Here is a 22972-nt window from a genome sequence, read left to right as displayed (position 1 = left end):
GGAAGCATAAGAGTAAATTACTATTCCAAATCATTATTATAATTTATATAAAAATTGCTAAACATAACTGAATGGATGCCTGCATCGCTATTTTGCTACCCAGTTATCGCTAAAGCATAATTTCATCTTGTTGGTTGTTCAAACATAATTTTCTATAATGAATAATGCTTTTTCTTTGCAAAAATTCTCGGTAAAGTACAGAACTGCCAACTTATTTGTTTGCCGCTTTTTACAAGGGTCAAAACAATTGGATTTTTGTCAATTTTTATTTTTTAAGTGAAGATAGGTCGATGTTACATAGATAAAGTAAAGGGTGTGTGCACAGTGCCATTTTTGAGCAATTCTGGGATTTTTGTTTTTAAGTGAAAATAGGTTGCCGTGTACGTGGATACCGAGTATGTGCAATTCTTAAAAACGTGTCAAGCAGTGGGTGATTCTGCACTTCACCAAAATTCTATTGCAGACTTTTCGTCAAGGGCAACTGCCAAACTGTTAAATCCATAGGATATCAAAAAAAAAAAAAAAAAAAAAAAAAAAAAAAAAAGAATTTAAAAATTACACTAGTATTTCAATGGAATCTTAAGAAATTCAGAACTATATAAACTTATGCAATCTGAAATCAGTGCGTACGCTAGATTACACGTGCTGTTAAATGGGCACATTTGCTAGATTTGGTGCTTTTGCACATACATTTTCGCTGCAATTCTTTAACGGTCATCAAAGCGGAACAATACCAAAAATTCTTTTGTACAGATAGCTCTCCATGTAATAAGATTAGAACTATTTTTGCAACCTTCGGTACAGGTGTCTAATGAAGAGGCAATTTTTGGCGGTACACGGAGACTAAGTTTGTGTGAATCTTTGACTTGTTATTTTGGCTTTGCGTAGCGCCAAAAATCGCTGCTACACAAAGACAAAATAACAAGTCGAAGAATTGCACGAACTCAGTATCCATGTACATATTAACCTATTTTTTCACTTAAAAAAATATCAGAGAATCTCAAACTTGGCATTGGCTTGGCAATAAATGAAACAAAAACTTTATGATAATACATGGGGTACCCTTCAGTCTACACTAATCTAAACATGTTAAGAGACCAACTTTCAGAATCAAAAATAAAAAATTCAAATAATTTTGTTTTCAATGTCCTTCAAAAAATTCTCCAAAAATAAGATATTCATCAAAAATTTCTCACAAAATATGACCATTAAATGATAATGCCAACAAGACTTAATCATTTTGTCAAATATTTTAGAAATCGTATGCCTTTAAATCCTGAGTACGTGAGTTAATCGAAAAGACACCCCTACAAACTCTGTGCGAGCAAACAGATGCAAAACTTGTGAATTTTGAAAAGAAAAGAAATCAGAAAAGTGTAAAGTGAATTTTACAGAGAAAACTGATACACATTTAAATATACAGAAACAATTACACAATATACAGTTCTCACGAAAAAATATTAAAGAAGAGAAATGAAACTAATCTTAAAATAATTTCAACAATACTTTTGCTCAGTACTTCCAAAACCTCCATACTTTCCGAAGCACATAGCAAAAAAGCTACTGCCTATGACATTTATTAAATTGTTTATTTTTTTAACATATGTGCTTTATAGCATTTATTATTTTATTTTATTTTTCAGAGACAAACTAAGTTCTTAAAATGGAAAACAATTTCATGTATAATATGATAGCAGAAAATACAACTGAATTACTTTAGCTTTCTTTATCTATTACATGAAAAAAATATAAACGATTTCAAAATAAATATCTATCATGCTTCGATTTCTTACCTGCAGAGATATGACGCTACATAAATTTCTTCTTATACGCACTACACACCTGGTGTCACTGATCTTAATATGTCCAAGATTTGACTGAAAATGTGGGATATTTCATTTCACTTTTCTAACAATGCAATGGAACGCTGCACTAATTTTGTAAATTTTATACACTGACACATTTGATACTGGAGCCCAATAGGCATGGTCTTTAATACTTGTTCAGGATGAGTGGAAATATCTAATATAGTTTTCATGACAGGTACCAAGAATGGTATTACTATCTGTAATGGCATGGTTGTAATACGTAACTGTGTGAAATTCAGAAACAGTTTAAAGCAAAACACAAATAATTTACAGCATACATATTGGATGAAACATTTAGCCACCATTTAGAATTTCAGTTTTTGAAGTTCTTATCTAGACTTCATTATGCAGCAGATATAAACATTGAACACTTATTATCAGGTAAAAATATACTGAACATTTCACCTTGTGGAAACAAATAAATGGTTTATATTTTTTTTTTTTTTCCATCAAATGTGAATTTCTGTTTCTTCTACAAATCTGAATAATATGCTTTACATTATTCAGATTTGCCTATCTGATTTCTAAGAATTTTGCTATACGAATATTCTTTCAACCCATGAAAAAATTCCAGACATGACCTCAAATGAGATTTTCTAGCTACAGTGACAAGTGCTTACTGCAAAAGCAAGGAAAAGTTGTTTCTAACATATGTTCAAAACACTGGAGGCTACTCTTCTGCGCAGATAACATATACATTTTTGTCATCGCTCTAGATGGCTCGTTACACACATAACATTTATCTTTTATGCTTATATCCATATTTAAATCCTCTTCGTGAAAACGAATGAACATTTATGTACTACATAAGACTTCTCGGTACAAGAAACAACAGCGGTAACCCCATTTGGTTACATCATTCAGAAAGCATACAGGAGCTTTGCAGGAGGAAGTCACTAGCGTGGAACGTTCACGATCTGGGTACCACTTTTAGTTCTTTGAGAGAGGAATATAACATTTACCCACTCTCATAAATTCATTGCATATCCTGGAGAATAAGCCTTTGACATACAATTGGGGGCATTTCTTTCCTTAAAATTCTCAACCTCTGTGCAAAGCTTAAGTGCAAGGGAATGACAGGCCTACATTCAGAAGTTAGAATTGATTTTTAAGGCATCTTTTAAGATTAACGGTGCACTCTGGTTGAAATTATAATTTACTGAGAAGTACCAGAGCCAGGCTCCAGTGCAATTTAAGCTCTGGGGCTCCTGGTTAAAAACCCATCCCAGCAGAACAATTTTTTTCGATTTTTCAAATGTTCACGAGCATTGTATGGGAAAGAGTAATTGCAAGTCTGATATAAAGGTGACCATGAGTCGATGTTGACGACAAGAGTTATAAAAATAAGCACCGAGTAGGCAAGCAAATTCACTTTCGAGAGATAGCTGTAACTGAGTGTGTAGCTGGATGGAGAGCTTGGGGAAAAGTAGCAAACCTGGTGCCATTTATTGGCCATTTCAGGTGTTGAAACTGAGGAGTCAGAGCAGTCATGTGCAAAGGAGAAAGAAGGTGGTAGGTGGGCAACAGATTCTCAGTGTGCAGGGGGGGGGCTCTTTTCATTGCCATGCAATTTTGAAAGGGAAGCCAAAAGCAAGGGGAGGAGAGAGGGAGCAGTTAGTCTAAGACATGGTAGTTAATAGAAGTTTAATTAAAATGAAGAAGAGTTACCATTAGGAGATATCATCTGAATTAGTTAATTGTTGGGATATTAAGTTAATTAGAATTTGAGTTATTAGCCTCTAAGAGGATTAGGAAGATTATGTAGATTTTTTCAATAAAAGTTTGAGCGTTTCTTAATTCGTTTAATTTTTGGTTGATGAGCATTGTTAGCTTAGATAATTTGAATACTGAAAATTGTTTCAAGTTCTTTTAAAGCATTAAAAAATTCTATGAACGCTGATGCGGAGTTTTTGGAGGTTTTCGGTTTTGACTGAGTTCAAGAGTGGGATAAGGTTGATTTGGAGTTTTTTCTGTCTGCTGTGGTCCAGAATTTTGATGTTTATTGAGTAGTACCTCATAGTAGGATTTTTTTTTTTTTTTTTTTTTTTTGCTGATTTGCACTAATAGTTTTGGGTTTGGGGAATTTTAAGGAAGCACAATAAGACGCAGAGTGAGAATTACTGCTGTTTACACAGATGGGATTTTCTAAGAAACCTGTTTTTGGGCATAGTGAAGTTTTGTGTTCTCCTGCGCACTTGACGCAACATGGGGCTAGGAAACAGTTTTTGGACGAGTGATGCCATTTTTGGCACTGTGAAATGAGGTTTTTTCAACTATGAAATTTTGAATTTCAACTATGAATAGTGAGAAATGTGTAATGTCATACAGAGAGTCAATATTGGGTGTAGGAAGAAGTTGAACTTGACATAAAGGCATGGGTTGTTGTGTACATAAACATGTCATTTGTACTACTTTATGTACATTATATCCTTGTTCAGTTAGAACGTCACTAATTTTTGTGGTGTCCATGTCAATAGGTAATCCTCGTATTACGACTTTAATTGTTTTTTTGTGTAGTGCATTGATGAAGTAGTGTTTTTAAGATATGTAGTGAGAGTTCTGTGATCATAGAAGTGTTTGAAAATATTTTAAGAAATTCACCGCTGAATGATTTTTAAGATAAGTAGTGAGAGTTTTGTGATCATCGGAAGTGTTTGAAAAGATTTTAAGAAATTCACCACTACTTTTGCTGTAAAATTTAGAAGAGGATTCAGGGGCAAGTTGCTTCAGACATACGTTTTGTTTGATGTTGCTTGGGAGTTTTACCATAATAGGAAGTACAGATTTTTTTTTTTTTTTTTTTCTAGTGGAATAGTTTGATCCTCAGGAGCTTTAGGAAGAGTATTTTGAGTATTATCGTTATCCTGATGATATTTCGTATTGTCCGCATTTAAGATATGAAATTTATTGCTAGTAGTTATGGGATTTTTTTTACGTGTTCTTTTTTTCCTATTTAGGCTACTCGAGTGGGTTTAATGAATCCATCGTTTTGAGTTGAGTTATTATCAGAAAGATCAGAGTTATCTAATATTTTCCTTTTTAGATGTTGCAAGTTAACATTACTAGCCGATTTAGAGGAGGAGGGTTTAGTACACAGAGAAATTAAAATATCTCGCTTACCTATTAGGTAGTCCTTCTGCAGCGTGTCTTCTTGTAACATCTTTGCAAGTGCCTTGGTGTATTTATCCAGTTCAGTAACAGGTCTAGTAGTGTCAAGTTATTTTTTCGTATCCTTGATTGTGTTAATTTTCGATTCCAATACCTTGATTTCCAAATTTAGTTTTTCAATCAACAGAAGGTCCATATTCAGTAGCGGTCATTGTATCATCAGTGAAGTCATCCATAGGCACACTCCAGTCGGAAAAGCTTTTATCCAGAGGAAGAACATCATGGTTCGACTTAGGATCATGGCTCGCCATGAGAGCGGCGGAATGGTGAAGGACGGCGGAATGGTGAAGGATGGCGGAATGGTGAAGGACGGCGGAATGCTGCATGGGTGAAGTGACCTTCACCCATGCAGGCTGAAGGCAGATCCAGAGGAAGAAAAGAACATCATGGTTCGACTTAGGATCATGGCTCGCCATGAGAGCGGAGGAAAATGACCTTCACCCATGCAGGCTTCTGGAGATCTGCCTTCAGCCCATGCAGGCTATCCGATTCTCAAGGTTTTGTTTTAGATATAATCTAAAGAAAATTCAATTCATGGAGGTAGGAAAGGAAGGAGGGGCCACCCGGCGCTAGAAGTGAAGCACTGCTTTGAAGCTTGGGTCACCAGATAGGGTGTTCTTCGTTTACATTCAGAAGCTCGCTTGACACGGTTCTGATAGTATTTTGACAGACGACAGTTCCATACAAATCGAAAAACGGGACAATTCCGCATAAAAGAAAATTCCTAGTATGATGGATAATAACAATTTGTATAGTTTAGCGACATTTAAGCAAAAATCACATCTTGGTTATTTTTCGATAACTAACAACAGTGATTTTGATTATGAATTTGTTTTATAAAATTCTAAGCTGTTGACAAAATATAGATTTTAAGATAAAAATATAGATTTTAAGATAAATGTTATGCTTAAAGAATGAAAAATACGTTACGGTACATTTAAAATTGTATACGTCTTTCGATACCCTTGATAGAGTATTTGCTACTTTTATTTTATTCTCCAAATGCCAAAATGTTTTAAATAAAACAAATTTTTTTCAGATCCAAATATTATTGTAACATGTACCTTTTACAATTTTTTAGAGGAGAGGCTCTACAGCTGCTCATTTTAAACTCATCGTTTTAATTTTATATATCTTATTTGTAATTAGGCACATAGGTTTTTATTAAATGGAGTAACGCATGCAAGGGCTATCTGCCTAAAGAGAGAGATGCCATCACGGAGGAATTTTGAAGAAAAACTGACCTTTGAGTGGGTATTAAAAATAATGCATATAATTTTCATTCAGATTTATTCATATATATTTTTTATGTAAAACTTTTGGGTGTATGCTAAATTAGCGTAAATTACTTTACACGAAAAATATAGTGAATGCACAGAAATTAAAGATTTGCACATGCTGGAAATGAAACATAGGAAATATGTATGGGTATTTATGCATGTGCTTGCAAAAAGCATGTACCTACCTTTGACAAAATACATAAATATTCATTAAATTATTTATAAATGTATTTGAAATGAAGAATTTATTCACTTATAAACAACTGTAAAAGTACAGTGAAGAAATCTAATTATTAAACGTATCTAATTTATAATGATTATAAATGTTATCTGAATATATAATAACCTTAATATTGAATTGTAAACATAAATTGAAATCCTGTTGACAAATACGTTATAAAACTATTTAAGCAAGAATTGTAAAGTAATCTGTTAAAAGGTATTGTAAAGCAAATGCTATGAGATGCGCACTTAAGAACATAATAAAGAGTTTTGGAATATGTATTGTTGAAATGAAGGGTAAAAAAAAAATCTGATAAGTATAATTAAAAGAATTATTCCCCTTACATTTTATAATAACTCAGTTACAAGTTTTAAATAATACTTAAAAAAAAAAAAAAAAAAAAAAAAAAAAAAACTTATCTTATTCCTTTTCAGAAATGTTCAGAGAAAGTTAAGTACTATTTAAAGTATTTCCCTAATTCCTAATAATTCTCTAATTTAAAATGAACCGAATAGAGCATTAATTATAAATTGACTTACATTTTTCGATTTAAAAGATGCCTCAAAAGCCTAAAAATCATGTCATATTTAAGAAAGTATTTTAGGAAAAAGCTCTATAAATAGAAAAGAAATAATGCATAATTTTAATATTAATAATACAATAAACTTTGATCTTAATTTTTGTACCTTAACCAAATAAAATCGAATTACCTTAATTTTTGTTTCTAATGTAATTAACGAAAACTTGAAAAAATATTTCATTCAAATTAAACCATTCTGAGAAAAATGTCCTGTGAAAAGTATAGCATTTAATTCCGTTCAGAACAAAATGTTGTTTAAAAATATATTGTTTTTATATACTTAGGACTCTGAAGTGTTGTAGAAAAAGAAAATATATACATTTATATGTATATTTACGACGTAATCACAAAATATTTACATCCGAACGCGTCAAATCCCATTGAACTCAATGGTAAATGACCCAATGTTTTGGTCACCACGTAGGGATCGCCGGTGCTTCAGAGCAGGGTACGGGAGAAACTTGCTTAGGGCTACTCCATCTTACTTCCTACCTCCATGCTACAAGGAGGGGGAAAGAAAATCTAACAAAGGCCATTTTCAGTACAATTTTAGTTCACTCTAAATGAAAAAAAAATTTTAAACATGGTTAATTTTTACTGCAGTTTTCGACACGTAAATAGAATCGATTGCGAGCCGGCCGGCGATTTAAATAAAAATGGGCAATTAAAAGCTACCATTCTGCTATAGAAATGCATGAACTTTGATGCTAATCTTCACCACGCCTGCCGAAATATCACATATAGATTTAAGAATAATATTAAAACCTTAATGTATGATACAATACTTCAAACACGCGTTTTAAATACACAGGTCTAAAAGGAACTTATTTAGGTTACCTCCTACACACGCTTTTTCGCTGTGCTGCCCGCTATCTTTTCATCCCTCAAATATTGTTTAAACATTATTTTATTGACTAAGTATGTAGGCAACGGCAAACTGCTGATGCCTTTAATATTTCGAATGTTCTTCCGAACTGCGTTCAAACATAATTTATTTAGTTAAACGCAATTCTTTGATTTTCTGGACATTGTTTTAGAAACTGAAGCATTGTTTACATTGCCATAGATAATGATGCTCCCAGCTGTGAGCGTGAAAGTTTTGCACCACAATCTATTAGCAACTCTGCCAGATTTTGATTACCATTCCGACAAGCATAAAACAATGCGACAAATCCCCTGTGATCACGGATGTCGATGTAGTTATTTCAAATCAAAAGCATTTTGACCAAATTTTCTTGATTCGAAATTACCACCATGTGAAGAGGGGATTGTCCATTTGAGTTGGTTACGTTCACATCCGCTCCTTTCTTCCTTAATAGTTCACATATATAAAAAAATAGAGGATTCTTTCGTATAGGAAGCACATTCCACCGCCATCAACAGAGGGGTCGTTCCGCGACTTGAACACTGGTTCACCTAAAAAAAAAAAAAAAAAAAAAAAAACCTGTTTTAGTATTAAATGCTAACTAAAATACTTTAACAAAAACAAAAGTAATAAAAGAGAAAAAAAACTATGCGATGAATCATAAAGTTTCCCATACTACTCAGCAAGTATGTCCGTTTTGAAGAAACGTTTTAAATCTAAAAAATCTTTACATAAATAAATGCAGTACAAAGTCCGTAATCCGGACTCGTCGGGACTTCAGCGATTCCGGATTAGGGGGTTTTTTATAGATCATCAATTTAAATCTGGTAAGATGGCATGCAGAAATTATACAATTAAAAATATGAAATCGTAATGTATGAAATAAAAAACAATTATGATCTAAAGGGTATCAAAATTTACAAAGAAAGCTTAATATTTATTTGTTTACTTTATTAAACATATCTTTCAATGTAAGTTGTTTAAGATGCTTCCACAAAAAATTCAAAAAGCTCCTTTTTCTTGTGTCATATATAGTGGACTTTCCAATGCCATACTTCTCGCATAATTTTGAGACGGATAAGCCTTTATCCATTTTTTTGCAGTAATTCCACTTTTTGTTTAATGGACATTGAAACATGCTTTCGCTTTGTAGATCCTCTTGCAGCTCCAGAATTGGAAACTCTTTTTGACATAATCGAAAGTTCCGTCCGTTATGCATTAAACGCACATGCGTATAAAGTTTGTAGCTTTGAGGTCCGGATTACAGACTTTGTACTGTATCATCAAGTGTCGTTTGAAATAGTATTTCGTATAAGTTGTTATAGTTTATTAAATATTTCTATTCCATATGTACACAGGGGGTCTCAGTACCGCGTTTCAGAACTTCTAGGATGGGTAGAGCCAAAGAGCGTCTATTCTTTGCCTCAACGACTCTGAATTATATACCAATGCAGGGTCTGAAATGCTTTTTTGACGCTGTAGATGGTGTTCCGGTTTTGCAGGAGTTCTTGCAGGGAATTGTCATTTCGCACCAGGACAGAGAGTTAGTAGAATGAATAATTATACAAACGGGAAGTCAGCCAATATGCATTTGGTATATGAGCTACAAACTGTAGTGGGCCAGCCGCACACCGCTTGTACGCGGAACGACAGGCTATGAGGTGTACACCTAGCCATAATTTGTTTGCAAGGCTGCACAGGAGGTTAGCTGAAACAGGTTCCTTTCAAAGAGCTGTAATGAATCGGGCACAATCAACATAGACTCCGGACATCAAACAGAATGTCCTAAATCAGGTACAGGGAACTCCACATTTAAGTACGCAAAGTGTACTGCACGCATGGAGGTAGGAAAGGTTTCTACCTCCATTGCGTTCACTACACCTTATTTACTACCTCCATAAGTGCAGGCAGTCGGAGTTTTCCATTCCGGTATCTGGAGGCTTCTCAGCAAAAACAAAATGCCTCCCTATCACGTGCAGCTTATCCAAGCACATCGCCAATCGGGCGATTATGCAGCTCATATTCCTTAAAATATTCATAGGAAAGAAAACTATCATTCTTTTGAAATTATATTTTTAAGGCAGGCAGAAACAGCCTTTTTTGAAACTCAACAGCAAATGGTATTGAAGAGGTAAAAGAATGTATATATATATATTTTAAAATTCCAAGCAGATATAAACATTGTAACGGAAATGAATGAGCTACTTAGAGCAAATAATAAATGATTACATTTTGGTAGAACAACTTATGGAAGTGAAGCTAGCCAAAATAAAATTTAAAAAAAGGTTTGCTGAAAACCGCTGCGTACCTCAAGGAAGATTTGGATGGTTTATTTTAGTGAACGCAAAGCAGACTAGAACTATTCGCGAGGGAGGAATTTTTCAGGAAAGCTGTCTTAGATTTCCATTAGGTTTTTGAGGTAGATTTACGCGAGATCCTCTTTTTACAGGAGAAAATGTGTTCGGAAATTGATACATGTTTCTGTAGAAAATTCGCACTATCTTTGCAGCTTGTTAAAGAGCGACCCTTTCCGATTTCTATGAAATGTATAAAATTTTTAAGTTATATTCTTTATCAGTATAGGATCAAATTTTTCCTCTTTTTAATTATTATGCGTAATTACAAAATGAAAGCTCGATTTCAGAACTAGAAATTTTCTGAAACTGCAGTGAATATTAAATATTTATCAAGCATCATCTGTTACAGTTTATGTAGCTGGCCACGAGAAGGCGCAGCGTTTTTTACTTTAAGCTTGTTATATTTTTCTTACCGCATTGCGGATTTTTGAGATAGTGGCAACCCGAAAAACATGTTGAGCGTTCTAATGTAAGCATACAATTGTTGTACATAGCTGTAAATAAAGCTTCTGTGTGATAAAAATGAAAAGGCATTGCAAGCGTTCCTGTGGATATTTATCAAGAAAGGTAAGCAAAAATTCACTTATTGATGTTGTTAAATGTAAATAATAAGAATACAAAAAAAGATCAAAAGTTGCAACATCATCCACCTGATTAAATTTCATTCATACTGTTTTCAAACAAATATATTGATATTTTGTACTCATTAATAATTTATTCATCCGAGTCTGTTAAATAGTTCATAAATTACAAGAAGTTTCTATGGAGAAATTAATAACTGAAACCTAAGTATGAACTTCTATTACTATATCAATATATATAAGGTATTTTCTCTAATTTCCGTGTGCCTTCTTGGTGTAACGGTAACAAACTTGGCAAGTATTCGAGAAGTCCAGATTCGTGTCCCGCCGAAGGCATTGCTCATTTTTCACATCTCCAGCATCGTAGAAAACCTAATGACTCTACAAGTGGCACCCGAACTAAAAGGTGGTAGACAATAATTCGTCACAACCAGAATTTGAAGACTGGGTTCCCTAATCCTCACTCACCCTTTAAAAGGGGAAGTATATAAGGTATTTTCTCCCTTCTTCCAGCATGCCTTCCTGGTGTAACGGTAACATATGCGGCGCGTAATCGAGAGGTCCAGATACGAGTCCCAACGAGGCCATTCGCTCATTTTTTATGCCTTCTCCTTCAAAAATTAACTTAATGACTCTACATATTTATTTACCATTAAAATAGCATTCAATATATTCCAGGATTTTCTGCATAACTTTTCTAATTTAATTCCATATTTTCATTGTGTTTCATGACAAACACACATAGACAGTTCATATTATAAATGATTTAAACTAAAAATTTATTTAAAAACATTTAATTAAAAACCTTAAAATGTAGCTACAGTATCTCAGAAAATCCTTAAAAATAAATACAAAGAAATATGGACTTCAAAGAACCAAACTTTTATCTTCATTTCAAGTTTTCTCCAAACAAAGCGTTGGTTTAACTAAGTAAAATCACGGAAGATTATTTGCCGGTTTGCGTGGAGATAGTTTTCGCATGCTTTCATGAAAGACTTTCTAAGGGAAACGGATTCCCTTGGTTGCATGAGCTACATGGCAAAAATCAATAAAGTATTTAAATGCTAGGCTATTTTGTCGCTATTTGAAGTGGCGCCTATCGGAAACATCATCGTGACAAAAACATCTAGAAGGAAAAAACGCAAGGCGAAAACGTCGTCTACGTGAGACAAAAAGCATCGCAGCTTTAAACAGTTTAAAAATGTATCAAGTTTAAACATAATAGTAGAAAATATTGTGGTAACAAGTCATAGTTAAGGAAACAACATCCAAATTTTCGATTATGGGAAAGCACCTACAAATCATCATATAATGATAACATCATACGCCTAGACGGTATAGTGGCTAGGGAAGCCAACTGAAATACCAAAGGGCCTGGGTTCGAATCCATGGGCATATGTATTCGTCCTTTCATAGGAGGTGGAGGTGGCCCACCTCTTAGGGCCTTCGGAGGTGGTCCACCTCCATAATAAAGTGACTACCGCTTTTGGCTTTAGTAGTAGGACGGTTTGTGCCATTGGGAAAAAAAATAATGAGAACATACCTGACATTAGTTTTTTAGGTCAGACATAAGCTTTAAAAATTGTAAATGTATATTTGCATAAAGATTTGTGAGCTCAAGAGAGAGTAAGGAATATCTTTACCTCTGCGTTTTCTATTTTTGAATTAATCACCATTTTTTTGCTAAAATGCAAGAAGGAAACTTAAGCATTTCGTCAACTGAAAATGGGCAGAAAATTTATGCTACGAAAAGTAGTTAATAGAAGTTTAAACTTATGTAGTTAACTGTTAAAAAAGTCACTATTTAGTTAGTCTCTTCTATCAAGTTGTACTGGAAATTTTTCATTAAAAATATAGTCCTTAAAACAATTAGTAAAGGGAAAACGAGTAACTGCATGAAGTATAAGCATATTAAAATTGTTTACATTAATTATCAAATGAAATTTTTTTTTTTTTTTCAGTTTATTAGTCTGATATTCTTTTAGTCTTTAGTATTTAGAAATTACTCACTTCATTAAAAGTGATTTACAAATTTTCCAGAGACACGTTCTAATCTGCCAAAATAATTTAAAAAAAATTTGAGCTTCAGTGTTTATGGAAAAAATTATAAAAATATGCCTTTTTGAATCAATGTATTTAAAGCAGAAAGCTTTAGTTTATGCATGCAATAAAATACTCATATGAAAATGAAAAAGTAAATTTTTTTCTCTGTGAAGTGGAAACAGAAGAAAATGATTTAGCATGCAATTGGTTTGGTGGGGTAAAGAAATCGTGCAAGCAATTAATATATTCGTCGATGAAGTTTTATGCATGATGTTTTCTTCTTGTTTCCTTTTCTCCCACAATATTTTATACGACAACGTTTTCGCCTTGCATTGTTTTCTGCGTGACGTTTTCATCTGCAATGTTTTCGCCTGTAACTGTTTGAAACCAGGTCAAACTATTATATTCACTATTCGAATTATCGAGATACTGTAATTTCCGGAAGAAAGGCCGCATCGGCATAAACGCCGCACTCGAGAAAAATGGCGGGAAAAAAATTAAAATTACACAGAAATGCCGCAATAGATTAAATTGCGCGTGACATCGTCGTGGGCCGTATAGATGCAAAAACTCAACCTAAGTCCTGATATATGACATACCATCTCCCTTCCGAATAGTTTTTCGTTTAAAAATGATAATCGGCTTTAGCTTGTCACCGTTTGCGGCACAAGCTAACACACATGTAAATGACATTCTTTCATGCCCCGTCATAAACATAGATACAGTTTTTGCACCAGTTTCATCAACAGTTCTGTTTGCAGGAGAGTCGAAAGCTAACGGCGTTTCATCCTTATTTATTATCTGCGACTGAAGAAGTTTTTTTTTGTCAATAATAGCTGTCACATATTTTAGAAAAGATGACTTTTTATACTGCCAGTCCATTGGTAATTGTTGCCCGACTGTTGTTCTAGTACGCACAGAAATATTTTTTCTTTTCATAAATCTGCTACACCTCCTTTGAAATCATTTATGTTCATTTGTTTTGCTATAAATTTTGCTTGTAAGCGAATTTTTACAGTCGAAATTGCCATTCCCTTTCCTCGTTGCTCCTTTATCCAGTTTGCAAGGTCGTCCTCTCGAATTGGCCACCTTACAGTACCACTTCTTTTGGCTCGTTTCTGTTGTGGTATATTTTTAAGAAGTTCTTTTTCAGTTCTCCAACGTCGAATACATCTGTCGTCCACTTCAAACTCTCGAGCTGCTGCTCGATTTCCAATTTGTTCAGCACGTGAAATTACACTAAGCTTAAAACCAGCAGTATAGCTTCTGTGCTGTTTAGGGACATTTTCAAAAATCTTCCGCTCCCTTCTTACTTAAAAACTATCCAACAAGTACTTGTACCCAAACTGATGGGATCCGTATCTGGCAGAATGCCAAGAAAAATCCATTCATGCTGAAGGGGAAATACGCCAGAGTTCGTTATTGCGAGGCAGGTGGAGTCGTGTCCGCCGTTGAAAAAAATTGCAGAAAAAGGCAGTGGTGGGGAAAGGATGGGTCCTTGAAGATTCATCGAATGGCAGAGGAGAGACACTATTCGAACTGATGAGAATGTTGATTTGAAAGGGGGAAGAATGTTATTGTTCTGAGATCTCGTTTAGGGTGAATAAGGCATGTAGGTCCGTTCAAGGGAAAGAATGTAAACAAAATAACATTCGCAAAAAGCAACTGTGTGGTCTTTAGTGTGGGGACAGCACCAGTCTATGCACAATGACAAGGCCATCCAAACTATGTACAATGACCATCATAGGAAATATTTTATTTTTAGTGCACCTAAATGCTGGGTAGAAACACCACACCCGCTGAAAATTTAAGTTTTAAACACGTAAGCGCCGCGGAGTTTCTCCCGGAAATTACGGTATTAGCGGTTGAACTATTAATATTCGGAGTACCAATAGTAGTGTTTCCTGTCTGGCCATTAAGGGTATTCCTATCTGGTAATGGATGCCTGAAGAAATAAAATTTCATAAATACTGCAGCAAGACTCAGATAAGGTCACTAAAAATCCAACAATATAAATGTAAGCAGTGTTGTCAAGGTGATAATGAATTAGTTCAGCATGATCCTTGCATTGTAAGTGACAGCATAATGGTCGTATGAGGTCGCTCTCTTAAAGCTAAACCACATTGTACACCTTACATTAAGAAAATCTATATACTGATTACTCAGAATTACTTTAATTAGTTCATATGTTAATTAATTAATTTATTTTACCCAAAACTTGCAAACCATAATTTTTTGCTTTAAAAGCAGAATCTATATTTCAATAATAAAACTGGGGATGCATTCAAGCAAACGAAGAAAATAAACAACTTTTGTTCTGAATACGATGTGATTCTTATAATGTAAACTATAATTTGAGAAAATATATTTATAAATATATTTGACTACATTTATTACTTACATCTGCTCCATAATCTAGAAGCATAGATATTATTCTGCATATATAACTCCTACATTTGTGATTCAATGCAGTTAATAGAAGACAACCTTCATTTTGTATGTCAGCACCATTCTCAAGCAAGTATTGGACAACTTCTGGTGAACTAATGCTGTTATCATATCTATAGACGTGCGCGCTTACCCGGGACAATTCCGAGAAACGAGATTCTAGTAGTACGGCTTTAAGCGGCAGGCTTCCGAGAAATGTTTCGTCTAGCTAGGAGGAACGTGTCCCGGCTACGAGCAACATTTTAAAACTTTTCCCAAAATGTTCCGGCTGGAGACGTGTTCCTCGAACGTTCAACCAATCAGACGAAAGGTCAGCTTCTGAAGGATCATGGGCAACTTTCAATATGGCGATGGCTCTCGCTGTGAAGTGATGGACGGTGGAAATAGAGGCCGATTTAATTATTGCTGTTTTGTTGTAATACAACTGCCCGAGTCATTTTTTAAATGTGTATATATTCATTAATCGTGGAAATTTCAGAGTTGACAGTATTTTACGACGTTCTTGCATTTCGGATTTGTTTACAAATTGTTCGATTGTTCGTAGCCAAAAGTTCGCCAAATTTGTCGTATTTCGTGCTGATCGTGTATTATAACACTGTTATATAATAGAATTTTATTTCTTAAATTTGAATAATCTTTTTAAATCCGTTTGTATATGCGCGGAACTGCATAATCAGTGACACATTTTAAGCAGCATAAAAGATACATAAAAAAGAAAAGCATAGCTTATGTAATAATGAGAATACTCATTAAATTTGTCTATTATTTTCATGTTATTAATGAAATACTTTTTGAATTATAAATACATTAGAAACTATACTTTTATTGTAAATGCTACATATTGAAACATTTATGGAAAATTTATGGATTTATTATTATACATGATGAAAAACATTTGTATATACATTCATTAATATAAGTCTTATTCATTACATTAATACTAATAAATATATATTAACAACTTCTAAAACATTGCATCTCTCTATCTGTATGTAAATATATGACTTATTAGATGTGTATATATATATGTATGTATGAATACAAAAATGAACATTGCCAAGAAGTTTATTTGAAGTTACTTTTAATTCCGATAACGATTATGTAATTGGCAGCAACTATAGTTATCAGTTCTTTGCAAATTATTATGGGTATGTAATAATCAGTTGAAAAATAATTGATGAGTATTTGAGTACTAAAGAGTGTACACATTTTGTTATTGGGTTAATTCATAATTATATCATACGTATGATCTACGTAATAAAAACATGACTAATAAATAATAAGAAATGTAACAGCTGTGCATTTATAACATTTGATTACTTAAAACAGCGCCCAACTGATTATCACCTTCATGTCTGTTTACATAATGAATTGCACTTTTCAATTAAGTGCACGGGCCTACTAGTGGCCGAAGCGTCGTTGAACACTGGTAGTTCTGTCTCAGGTTAGAATGCCGCGAACGGGCTGGCTACATGACGTTTCCTTGGTTTGCCCCATTTGTAACTGGTATACGAGCCAGTTTTAAAAAATCTTCTACAAAGGGATCCTTCCTGTTGTTATCCCTCGAGGCTTTGCGGTAATCACATAAAACTAACTGAGCCCACCAGCGGCCGAGCGGTAAAGTCGCTGAACACTGGTAGTTCGGTCCGAGGTTCGAATCCCGCGAACGGGCTGGCTGCATGGACGCTTTCGGGGTTTTCCCCATGTGTAACGTGTATACGAGCCAGTTTCCCTTAGAAAGTCCTCCCCGAAGGCATCCCTTCTCTTAGGCAGATAGCCCTAGTGTGCTTTGCTGTAATCTCAATAAACCAAACCATAAAACAAACTCATGATGTGAACACCTAATTTCTAGAGTTGGTATAATTAATGTGTTTTAGGTATATTACCGAGTGTTCTATTGGACAGTAAACAACTCGCACATGTTTGATTGCTCATGTATACATATGCTTTATTTGATCTTCATTTTGCTGAATAGTATCTGCTGGCTGTGAGGAGGTAAATATCAGCCATATAGATTTTTGTCATTTGAATGGACAGAACAGTAATTATGAGCCATAAAGTTAGTCAGAAAATGCTTTCACCAGGTCACAAATTTTCCAGTGAGCCATCAAATTTTCGTTGAAATGCAGACAACAGAAAATACACATAAGCGATGCGTGATAAATAGACTTATCCAGCACATGTTTTTAAACTATTCTTAGGTGTATACAGAATTTGGCTATTACTGATGTAATTGATTGCTATAACCAGAAGTGTGTTTATCTGTTACATGAAGTGCCAGAGTGGAGATCAAAGTGATTAACTAGATAGCAATCACCTTTCTATTATCTTCCATTACTAACAATAAAGTTTAAAACGAAAAGCGTGTGAGCGATACAAAACATCAAGAAGAAGCGAATGTCACTTGAAAGGAAACGTCACTTTCGCCAATCTGAGCGATAACTGATTCTTGTTTGGCTTTCAGCTTGTTTGCCAAGTGAAGATGGTAACCCTATTTTGCCAAAGGCCGTTTCTCAGAACTGTTGCTACAAACGTTCTGTCCCGGCAACAAACAGCTAATGTGATAACGGCTTTAGAGAGCATGCTATGCGCAGCGGCGTTCTTCCAAACCCGTCACGTTTAATCAGAATGGACCTGCTCCCGTTTTCAAGAAGTAGCTGTATCATTGCTGCAACAAAATGTATATTTGAACTTTAAGCATTCAATAAAATGGAAAAGAAAAAAAAACTATCAATGTTATGCATAATGAGGAACTACATGCATTTCTATTTAATGACAACATACATAGGTTTAAAAATATTTCTATCCAGAGTATGTCAATGAAGTACTTTAGCATATTATCGTCGCCGTAACGTAAAAAACGCTAATACTACAGCTTGTGAAGCAAAAAGAAATCTAGGACTAAAACGATACATGAGGGATTAACATTTAAAATGAAGCATTATTAACATAATAATATGAAAAACCAAAAATATATATACAGAGTTATCCAAATTAAACTTCCCCAACTCAGAGGCCTGTGCAGAGAGTTATATGTGTCATAATGTGGTGAAATTTTAAAAACAGACGCTTCAGATCATGCGCTCGAGATTTATTAAACAAAAAAATTAGTACAAGAAGTTGCCGATAGGTGGCGCTGCAGATCAACAAGACATTCTACAGATGTTCTATATGTGTGTCGTGGTTCTCCACAATTCTTTCCATTCGCAAAGCAGTGTGTTCCACAGTGGAACGCAGTAAGTCCACATTAATTCCACGAACATGTCGAATAATTGCATCTTTCAGATGTGCCAAGGTTGCTAGTGTTCTCGGTAGACCCGATCCTTTAAGATGCCCCATAACCAAAAGTCGCATGGCGTGAGATCAGGCGAGCAGAAAGGCCAAGCTGTAAGGAAACAGCGGCTGATCACACGTGCATCGGTAAAAGTTGCCCGTAACACCTGTTGAATATCGTTGTTGTAACACCAGAAGCCATGAAGAATATGGGGAGGTACACCATCCTGCATAAATATCGTGTCCTGGAGGCGGCCACGTTGTTGCAGTTCAGGGATCACAAACATTGTTAACATGTCCTGGTACCGTTTTCCTGTGACAGAGCAGGTTTTGAACCCTGGTGGAGTCACCTCTTCAAAAAAATAAGGGCCAATGACGAATGTTGCAGTGAAACCGCACCATACAGTAACCTTTGGAGGTTTCAATGGCACTTGATGGATTGCGCGCGGGTTTTCACTTGCCCAAATGCGGCAGTTGTGCGTATTCACTTGAACATTCAGGTGAAAATGGGCCTCATCCGTTCAAAAGATGTTCCACGGCCAAGCAGGTATCGACTTCCATTCTGGCAAGGGACTGCAACGCAAATGTTTCCCGAACTACAGGATCCCCATCGGACAGCTGATGACGACTATGGATTTTGTAAGGAAAATAACCGAGGATTCAACTCATCACACGCCAGACGGTCGTATAGGGCATATCAACAGCACGGGAAACAGTTGGCATACTGACACCGTGTGGCGATTGGCTAGTGGGGTCCACGACCGCCAAAGCAACGTCTTCTTAGCGTGCAGATTCCACAACCTGTCGTCATCTACCTGGTAAAATTCCCAGCTGTCTCGTTCTTTCGAACTTCTTCATCATGTCTCGTAGAACGCGTGGTGTCATTGGTACTCGGCGTATGATCTTCAGCTGACGGAATGCTGTTATCGCAGCACAGAAGTTCTCGTCATTCTGGCAGAAAAAGTTTCACTAACAGAGCTTTGTCTTTCAAAGTCACCATTGTGCATCAGCGAGCTGGAAACAACTGCCTGTGCAAGACCTGTCTTCCACTTTTGTAGGGCTCGTCTTTCTGATACGTTGCACAGAAGATTTATTTCATCAAATCACGTTGCTGCAATATGCCCATTAACTAGTGTTACAGCGCCACCTATCGGCAACTTCTTGTACTAATTTTTTTTGTGTACTAAATCTCGAGCGCATGATCTGAAGTGTCTGTTTTTAAAATTTCATCACATTATGACCCATACAACACTCTGCACAGGCCTCTGAGTTGGGGAAGTTTAATTTGGATAACCCTGTATATATATATATTACCATTTGTCTAAATATGCAAATATTTTGTGCTTTGTTAAAAACTGCACTCAAACATATTCATTGAATAATTATACATTCATTTATGTTATAAAAGGCAGCCCAACCGGTAAAGTGGTTAGAAATGCTGACTGCCGTGCAAAGGCCTCGGGTTCGGAATCCCAGAGAAGTTGTGGATGTTTGTAAATGTACAGTGCCTGTGTGGCATGGGGGCACTCTAAATAGGTGAGGCGAAAGTCCTCTTGAAAGGTTAGTGGTAGGGAAAGGAGGGTTCGAGATGCTCGGACCCGTTCCCACAAGTGCTCTCCATCAAAATTAGGGGCAAAACTGAGCTAAATTGCACTGTCGCCTGTAAAGTGCTCCAAGCTGTTGCCAATGGCAGGCGTTGCGTATCTTGCGCTCCTTGCCACGAGGAACTTCGTGGGCTTCAGCTGACTATAGGCCAGACAAGTGAGCATTAGTCAACAACAACATGTTATAAAAAAGTAACACTGCAAGCGAAACGAAATAATATACTAAACGCATTGCATACCAAATATTGCTGAACACTATTTATTATCTTAAAATTAAAAACAAATTAATGTACATATCTAATAAGTTTGCACTGAATAAATTGTTGTTCGCAGCATAGTTTACGACAAGGTGCAAACTGTGATTACAACAGGGCACAAAAAATGCTCCAGCGCTAATACCTATCCAAAATTCTTTTCTGCACACCGCTATGTTGTTGACAACGGTACAGCTTAGAGTTTCGACTGGCGATGCTACATTTCCTCAAAAGTTTGCAAAAACTGCAGTTCCTGAATAAGATCTATACTATTTATATCACTTTGATTTTTATCAGTTAATGCTTTTTGTACTTTTTGACATAAGTTGAGCTTATCTTGTAAAATATATGTGAACCAAAATACATGATGCCGAAGCATATGTAAGGGTATAGGGGCGCCGTAGACGCGTTTGACAAATTGCTTAGTCCTTATTTTGTTCTACTGTTGCAATCATAGTAATTTGGGCAACATTTATCTTTTTTGCGATTTTTTTTTGGGGGGGGAGAGGTGATTGCTTGCTGTTATTGTTATTCTACGTAAAAAAAGGTACGTGCAGTTATATATTATTTTAAACTTAGGTTAGCTATGTAATTCAGAAAAGCGGCAATTTGAGCATAATTACTCTTTTTTTTTTTTTTCCATCAACCATTTGTTGATTAAACTAAAAAATACTATCCTTCAAGAAGAAAGGATTGACATATTTACGAAGTGCCACTGAATTTAAAATATACCTATTTGAGATTTGGAGTCAAGTAAAAATATTCAACATATCCTGAAATCAAAAATTAGCCATTTTCCGATTTTTAGCTGTACGGAAAACTGAAGGAAAATGTTTCGTTATTTTCATTACGCCTTTAAATTTGATTTATTTACTTTAATAAACAAAAGAGTACATCCCCTTCTTGAATTATTTGGTATTGATCTAATAATTCCTATATTTTCCAAGCAATGGTTTAAGATATACTCACTTTTTCAGAAGTAAGGTAAATTATTTCAAACAGTGACTTTCCAAATATTTTCAAGAAGTGTTTTATGCAATAGTTCTTATAATAGTTATTTTCTGCTTTTATTTTTACTTTCACTTTTTCTGTTTTCGTTTTCCCTTACATGTCGGAAGGAAAACGGAAAAAAACTGTTTGAGTATCAGAATGTAATAAGGAAAAAAAAAAAAAGTGAGAGGAAGACTTAATAAACAAGAACTATAAAATTATTGAGTTTTTCCAAAATCTGAAGAATACCCAAGCTGGCACTACTAGCATTAGTTATCAATCAACGTCTCAGCTACCATTGAAATTACCAAAATAACTTAATAATCAGAAAGAGTTTAGAAAGCGTTTTCACCTGAGAATTACCTTAACTTCAATGCAGCTGGTCAAAAAAACAGAAGAAATACTATTGAAATCTACAATTTCTGCAATAGATAACGCATTTGCTTGTGCCTGATAATTCCGGATTATGCCCAAGTTCATTACTGCCACCTCAAGTTTAAGCCTTAATAGAAAATAATCTTGGATGTTAACAAAACTTGGTTTCGAGTGTCAGTTTCCCAAAGACAAAAATGGACGTAATTTTTTTTAGATGTACTCATGTCGAATCTTGTCAGACAACAAAAGAGTTAATCCTATTTCTTAGAACGATTACGAAAGAATAAACCTGTTAATTCGGAATTTCAAATTTTATTAAAAACAGAGACTAAGCATTGGCGTAATGTTATTGAAAGAATTATCTACGCCATTCAGTTTTTAGGCAAACAATATTTAGCCTTCCTGTGGTTCCAGTAGCAAATTATTCGAAAGAAATTATAATTTTTTAAAGTGTATGGAAATGATCACTATTTGACCCTATCATGTCTGCAAATATTGCTAACTAAAAACATATGCTTCATTACCAAATTAAATAATTAGCTTATTAGGGAATAATACAAAGCAAATTATTTTAAATAAGGTCAAACAGGCAAAACATTTTTCTACTTTACTTGATTGTACCCCTGATGCCAACCAAGAGCAAATAGTATTAATTTGTATGAAGTATTTTAATTTAGAAAATACAGACATGAGTATTGAAGAAAGGTTTTTAGTATTTTAATTCTCGTTTGGAGAACTACTTCATGTAACTTCTCATCACCACGCCCACTGCAGAGCTCATGCATAATCACACAAGTATCAAGGTTTAGTATTTTGCGTTACAACAGATACGACCGGTGGAAGACGAACAACTTTATTATTAAATGTCGGCTTATTAAAAGACTTTAGAGGAAATTGGTTTAGATATTAGTAATTTTTGCGGCCAAGAATACGACAATGGTTCAAACTTGAGAGCTAGACAGTTTTCGAGTAATTATGCTCAAATCTTTGCTTCGCGTTAAAAAGTTGACCTAAATTTAACATAATATGTAACTACACCTTTTTTTATGTAGAAAAACAATAA

The 22972-nt window shown here is 34.9% G+C and overlaps 1 protein-coding gene across 1 annotated transcript in view; it reads right to left on the bottom strand.

The window, feature by feature from the left end:
• The window catches only part of LOC146994048 (uncharacterized), a 62338-nt gene that overhangs the window by 4476 nt on the left and 34890 nt on the right, over positions 1-22972 (bottom strand). The window contains exon 3 of the mRNA XM_085826751.1: positions 4989-8535. Within this exon, the coding sequence (XP_085682877.1) occupies positions 8432-8535 (104 nt within the window). The 3' untranslated portion in view covers positions 4989-8431. The remainder of the gene's footprint in view (positions 1-4988; positions 8536-22972) is intronic.

Source organism: Stegodyphus dumicola, chromosome 11 (genome assembly GCF_044657685.1).
Source record: "Stegodyphus dumicola isolate Sdum_Otavi_A_Nest chromosome 11, ASM4465768v1".
Lineage (NCBI taxonomy): Eukaryota > Metazoa > Arthropoda > Arachnida > Araneae > Eresidae > Stegodyphus > Stegodyphus dumicola.
This window is presented reverse-complemented; position numbering and strand designations above follow the sequence as displayed.